Source organism: Ciconia boyciana, chromosome 3 (assembly GCF_034638445.1).
Source record: "Ciconia boyciana chromosome 3, ASM3463844v1, whole genome shotgun sequence".
Taxonomy (NCBI): domain Eukaryota; kingdom Metazoa; phylum Chordata; class Aves; order Ciconiiformes; family Ciconiidae; genus Ciconia; species Ciconia boyciana.
In genome coordinates this window covers 8,211,170-8,217,733 of record NC_132936.1, presented here as the reverse complement: position 1 = coordinate 8,217,733, position 6,564 = coordinate 8,211,170, and the positions used below count along the sequence as shown (strand labels likewise).

Sequence of the window (6,564 nt, the reverse complement as noted above, 5' to 3'; positions counted from 1 at the left end):
GTAATTTAAAAGAGGAGGCTTCTCATTTCTGGAGAAGGGGTGAACATAGCGTTACACTCCTCAGAAAAAGGAGTGGCTGTTTTCAGGAACAGAAAGTTAGTGTTCAACCACAACAGTTCGTACACTTCGAAATTTTCTGGAAAGGTTAACTTTATTTTGTATTTTGCCTATGTATAGTTACAAAACTTGACAAGTGGTAATCCATACAGTAAATTCAAAGTAAATATTAACTTTCTCAGTAATTCCTAGACTGTGAAAACCATTATTATTTTTTAAGCTCTTCACTCACTTCTTTCCAAATTTTCTCCTCTATTTTTGAAGTATCATATTCTCGCAGCATATCAAACTCTAGCCATGGCTGGTTCCACTTCTGTGCTGCTTTCATTTTTGTTTCAGGTAGCTCAAACTTTATTCCTTTTATATTGTATTTTGGCCTTTCCCACCGTTTTGACCATGGTTTAGGTTTCATTCGTACCTGCAGCTGGGGTGAAAGATTAAAAAAAAAATCAAAAAAATCAAAAGGTATTAAGTAATCAGAATTTTGATTGTGAGCTTAGCAAAAGGTGAGACAACTGCTGCTCTAACAGAAGGAAAGTAAGAGAAAACAGACCAATTTGTCAGTATGTGAAGGAACTACTACTCTACACTATTAGGAGAAAAGGAATTCTTTGTGTCTACAGGACTGTTGTCATAGTATCTTGTAACATTTTTAATTAACAGTCTTGATTTATTACACAGTCCTTAAATTGACACAAAGTGAAGTTAACTCATCTTTTGTAGTTGTACTCCTTATTAAGGAAAAGTAGCATGATGGGGAAAGGGAGGAACTACCACTGAGTTTCTAGACAACACTCTGACAGGGTCTGCTGGTTTCTGGATCTTCTCCGAGATGCAGATTTTGGCTGACACTTCCAATCTTACCTTCTTTCCTGACTCCTACCACTCCCAACTCAGTTAACAACTTTACCAATAACATTTTTGTAAGAAAAGCTTTCCTCTCTGCACAGTGTTATATAGAGGCATGTGGGGGCTGCTACTCCTTGTATGTCTTCAAAATTAACTACTGAGGATGGTAGCTACTTATATTCTCAACATTCTTTCACTATAGCAATGGCATAAAGACTTGCCTTATTTTGTATACTTTTGTCACTCTGGTAACTAATGCAATGGAGAGGTGTTTAATGGCCTTCCACGATATCAGTCAGATAGAAAAGTTACCTAAATTATCCTCCACTTTCCCTCTGAAACATGTGGTTCCTACCTTGTTTACAGGAATTTCTTCATGGTCTAAACGAGACACAGGTTTCATATTCATATCAAAAGTACTATATTCAGGGAGGGCATCTCGCAGGTACATCAGGTGGTCATCCAGCCTCTTTTCTAGCTTCAGAACCTCGATTGCCTGGATTCGAGGATTGTATAGTTCATAACATATTTCAACACCTTTGAAAGAGAAAGTCTGGTTTAATGAACCAAATTAATTAGAAATACTAACACCAAATTAGTATTCAGTGTTATACATTCCTGTGTTATTGAAGAACTGCTTTTTACTTACCAGAGAACTACACTATACAGTGCTGTGTGCACATGTATGTACGTGTGCATTGTGTCTGCCCAGGCAAACCTAACTTTCTTTTGTAAGTCAAGTCTTTGATAACAGAATGGCTTAAGAGACATTGAATGGCTATCTCATTGTATGTATAGTGTATATAGAGACACCCACCCCTTTTGTGTTTGCTTTCAGAACATCAGTATTTGCATCTCCCCCCATTTTGTCATAAAACAGAATATGAACCTATTATAATAGATTCTTTACATTCTTTATCTCTTTCATTCTTTATCGATGATCTGGATGAGGGGATCGAGTGCACCCTCAGTCAGTTTGCAGATGACACCAAGTTGGGTGGGAGCGTTGATCTGCTTGAGGGTAGGAAGGCTCTGCAGAGGGACCTGGACAGGCTGGACTGATGGGCCGAAGTCAATTGTATGAGGTTCAACAAGGCCAAGTGCCAGGTCCTGCACTTGGGTCACAACAACCCCATGCAATGCTACAGGCTTCGGGAAGAGTGGCTGGAAAGCTGCCTGGCAGAAAAGGACCTGGGGGTGCTGGCTGACAGCCAGCTGACTATGAGCCAGCAGTGTGCCCAGGTGGCCAAGAAAGCCGATGGCATCCTGGCTTGTATCAGAAATAGTGTGGCCAGCAGGACTAGGGAAGTGATTGTCCCCCTGTACTTGGCACTGGTGAGGCTGCACCTCGATTACTGTGTTCAGTTTTGGGCCCCTCCCTACAAGAGAGACATTGAGGGGCTGGAGCGTGTCCAGAGAAGGACAACGAAGCTGGTGAAGGGTCTGGAGCACAAGTCTGATGAGGAGCAGCTGAGGGAACTGGGGTTGTTGAGCCTGGAGAAAAGGAGACTCAGGGGAGACCTTATCTCTCTGTACAACTGCCTGAAAGGAGGTTGTAGAGATGTGGGGGTCAGTCTCTTCTCCCAAGTAACAAGCCATAGGACAAGAGGAAATGGCCTCAAGTTGCGCCAGGGGAGGTTTAGATTGGATATTAGGAAAAATTTCTTCACCGAAAGGGTTATCAAGCATTGGAACAGGCTGCCCAGAGAGGTGGTGGAGTCACCATCCTTGGAGGAGTTCAAAAAACGTGTAGATGTGGCACTTCAGGACATGGTTTAGTAGGCATGGAGGTGCTGGTTGGACTAGATGATCCTAGAGGTTTTTTCCAACCTTAATGATTCTATGATTCTATAAAACTCTGCTAGTCTGTTGCTTGTTAAACAGTTCATGCAAATACACAGTGCTCAAACTGGGCTAGTATTTACATGGCTAGCAGTAGACTGCCCAGGCTCAAATATAAGCACAGCTATAGTGGATCCCATTCAGTCTCCTCAGAATACAGATCTAAAAATCACTAAGTATATAGACAAAAATTACTAAGCAGTTCCATGCCTTCAAATATATAGCATGTCAACATCTCTGTGTATACAGTTTTAAACTTGCAGTATCCCCTAGTAGGTAGACTCACCATTTCACTTGAATCTATTGTCATCCTCTCTGCAGATGAAATTTCTACACCAGGTATCCCTTCACGTACAACTTCAACATTTTTTGCTTACCATTTCCAGCATAATTACCACAGTTAAAAACCCACCTTGGTCTTCTATAACATTCCGAAGGACAAAGGTAGCGCCAAGTCCTTTTCCTCCTCTTTGAATGCAGATGCCTACAAACCGGTTGACCTTCTCATTGCCATATGGATCTGCAATGGTAACGGCGAGTACACTGCCTGCCAAAAAAAAAAAAAATAGACCGTTGGAGTAAACACATACCAAAATGTGGGGAAAGTGTCACAGAGTGCACATATTTAGGTACATTTTGAAAATGCTTTATTTTGCACTAAAAGCTGCCAGAAACAGAATAAACTTCTAACACACCCTGAATTAATTTATGTTAAAGTGATTCTGCAGGTTAACTATGAAGCTTCTTCAACTTTAGACCTTCACCTTTATTTTTTACTCTTCACCATGCAAATTGAATAAAATAATATAATGTATTTTCCTTTCTTGAGCTTTACTGGTAAACCATATGCTAAAGGGCCAGGATTTAAAAAAAAACCCAACACACAGCAAACACATTAGTATTACATTTTTAATGGAAACTGGATATAAATATGAAATTAAAAGATGAAGTAGTAAGCATAGAAACACAGACTAGTTCATCTGACACACCTGATACTGTGATGGTCTGTGATATTCTACAACATCCAACCACACTTTTTACTACCCCATCCAATGAACAATATTGACAAAATTATGAAAGTTCTGTTACTGACCAACATAGAACTCTGGGATGTTGAAGACTTTTCGTCTCTGTATCATATCCTTTCTTTCTATATAGAATTTAAGAGGATCTGTTCTCCCTCTCGGAGGTATAAATTCAGGGCTCAAGAACCTATAAGAAAATCCAAACTTTTGTAAGTATCAAACAAAAGTATTTGCATAAAAAGTACTAGAGAAATCCAAGTATTTGGCCTAAAAATGAAAAATTACCACCTGTTAATCACCAATAGCAGTTGTCTTTTCAGAGGTATGAACTGCAGTTCATGAAGTTACCATTTTTTTTTTGTTATCCAAAAGATTTTTGTGGGGCTTTGTTGTTGTTGGGGTTTTTTTTTGTTTTGTTCTTTTAAACAGATGTTTTTCAAAACCAACAATAAATGTTGGTCTCAGAGGAGCTGACTGAAAGAGCACAGTTCAGTTACTGCTGAGGAACAGGTTATTTCATGGTTTACTTGTCATCCATGTGACAGAACACTTACTGTTTGATGACTTTATAGTAACCGATACAGAACAATCTATTACCAGTTTTTACAAACAGCCAAACAGAGCCTATAGGAGACACCACATAAATGTCCTTTTGTGTTAGAGAAGCTTAAAGGGACTCTTAAAACTATTTTCTGCTCCAATAAATTAAACCATGGCAAGGAATTTCCTCATGCTCTCAAACTCAATTGTCTGACTGCTGAGTTGAAGGCACACTTCCTGACACGGTACTGGCCTGCGCCGAAGACCATTTCCAAGAGACCATTTGGATGTGATCGCTCTGGTTTGGAGGGTGAGACTGCTTGGCCTCAGAGCTAGAGGGTGAAGCTGGACATGTTTAATTCACTAGTACAGATGTTATCTTAAAGTCCTGGATCTGGCCAGGAGAGAAGTGCCCAACACAGAAAAGGAGAACAAATGCAAACCTGCCTCACAAACCTTACAGGGGCTGCCGGGGGATCACAGGGCAACACGTGTGGCAGCACAGAGGTTCTGGCTGGTGCTGCTGCCTATGGACAGCCACACAGACAATAAACAACATCAAGCCTACTCATGATCTTCAAAGCTGCACAGTCTCAGGGGAATAAAACGTCATTTAAATGTAGCTCCCTGTTCTGCCCAGCTGCTGCATCACACACTGCATTTCTTAGAAGAGCCATGTAGACTCTTCACTTCTTAAAGATATTTCCATTAACAGATCTGAAGACGGAGTGGAAATTTTTACAGTCTGATTTTTAATACCTTCCCCACTCCTTAGGCTGCCTACATGCTACAGGTTTGGGTTTTTCTGGAGGGGGAGATGAACAATACAGTACTGTCACTCTCCTTCCAGACACAGCACTGCAGTTTTAACCACCGTGTCATTTAAAGCAATGCAAACGGGCAGAGGTGACAACAAAAGTACTCGGAACAAGAGACGTTTCATGAAGGTTACCACTGCTGACATCAGCTCCATTTCACAAACAGTAATGTATGTGCTCAGAGTAGATCTCAAGGTCCAAGGCAAAAGCAGATACAGGACCCATGTCCCTGTCACTTTGTGGCATACTGAAGAGATGCATGCCTTTAACAGAGAGAACCTCACACATTAACCCCAAATTTGCAAAAGCGTTTACTGCTATATATTTTTTTCATGTTTCACTGCTTTCAGGAACTCCAGAACATGGTATTTTAAGGTGTTATAAACATATTTCAACATAAATGGTCTTTGCTAGAACTTTGCAAATGCTTTTTGTGTAATAATGCCTTGGAGCTTTAAGGAAGTGCTCACACTATTACCAGCCTGACAGCAGACATGAACACAAACCCACTGTGACAAGCACCAGGACAGCCTACCTCCTCTCCTCTCTCTGCTTCTGCTTGTCAATAATGACGGGCTTTGGAGGTGGCTGAAATTTTGCTGGCTTTCCATCGCTGTTAATTCGATACCCCGAGGAAGAAAAACACCCTGTAAAAATAAAATAGTTTTAAACCCCCCGTGTTTTCAAGTTGAACAGTCCCCAAGTTGCGCAGTTCGAGATCCCACTCCCGCAAAGCAGGCCCGGGCAGCCCCACCGAGCACACCCCACCCGACCCCGCTCTCTGGGCAAACGCGCCGGGGCGCGCTGAGGGACAGGGAGAGGGAGAGGGAGAGGCCGCGGGCAGCCGCGGAGGAAGAGGGCACCAGGCAGGCGGGGGATAAGGGGCACGGACGGTCCTCACTGCTGGGCAGAGCGGGCCGGGCGGCGGCGAGGCCCACCGCCCCCGCCGCGGCACTTCGCGGCAACAGCCTCCCCCAGGCGGCTGCCATGGCGACTGCGGCCGCTTCCGGCCCGCCGGCGCATGCGCGCAGCGCCGCTATGGCGAGCGCCGCGGGCCAAACTAGCCCGAAGCGCGAAGCGGAGCTGTGGCTGGCGGCGCTGCTCGCCCGTGCCTGCAGGGAGGAGCAGGGCCCGCGGCTGGGCCCGCCTCGGGCCCCGTGGGGCTTTCCCACGCCAAAACCCGTCTGCGGGGCGGCCCCGTTCATACCTGAGGAAAGGGCCCTGGCCTGCCCGGCCCTGCTGGAGGGCCCGTGGGGCCGTGGCTGGTCCCTGCCGCAGGGATGGGCCCGTGCCCCAAGTGGGAGCCCAAAAGGCACAAGGCTGCTGGGGCCGCCTCCTCACAGGGCGGCGGGTGGCCGGCGGGGTAGTCGGCTGGTGCTGGAGGCAGGTGTCCCTTCAGGGGCGGGAGGAAACCAAGCAGCTCCTTTCAACCC

The 6,564-nt window shown here is 44.5% G+C and overlaps 1 protein-coding gene across 2 annotated transcripts; it reads right to left on the bottom strand.

Moving 5' to 3' along the window:
* Positions 1 to 35: 35 nt before the first annotated feature.
* Positions 36 to 6,147, bottom strand: MRPL19 (mitochondrial ribosomal protein L19). 2 transcript variants are annotated; one of them, XM_072858391.1, is made up of 6 exons: positions 6,033 to 6,147; positions 5,667 to 5,778; positions 3,842 to 3,960; positions 3,161 to 3,295; positions 1,262 to 1,443; positions 36 to 481 (listed from the first exon to the last, which is right to left on the bottom strand). In XM_072858391.1, the coding sequence occupies exons 1-6, from the start codon at positions 6,118 to 6,120 to the stop codon at positions 266 to 268; spliced, it is 852 nt and encodes a 283-aa protein (XP_072714492.1). In that variant the 5' UTR covers positions 6,121 to 6,147; the 3' UTR covers positions 36 to 265. The 2 variants fall into 2 exon arrangements, with proteins under 2 accessions (XP_072714492.1, XP_072714491.1); XM_072858390.1 differs by having other exon boundaries at positions 6,024 to 6,145.
* Between the last annotated feature and the right edge of the window lie 417 nt (positions 6,148 to 6,564).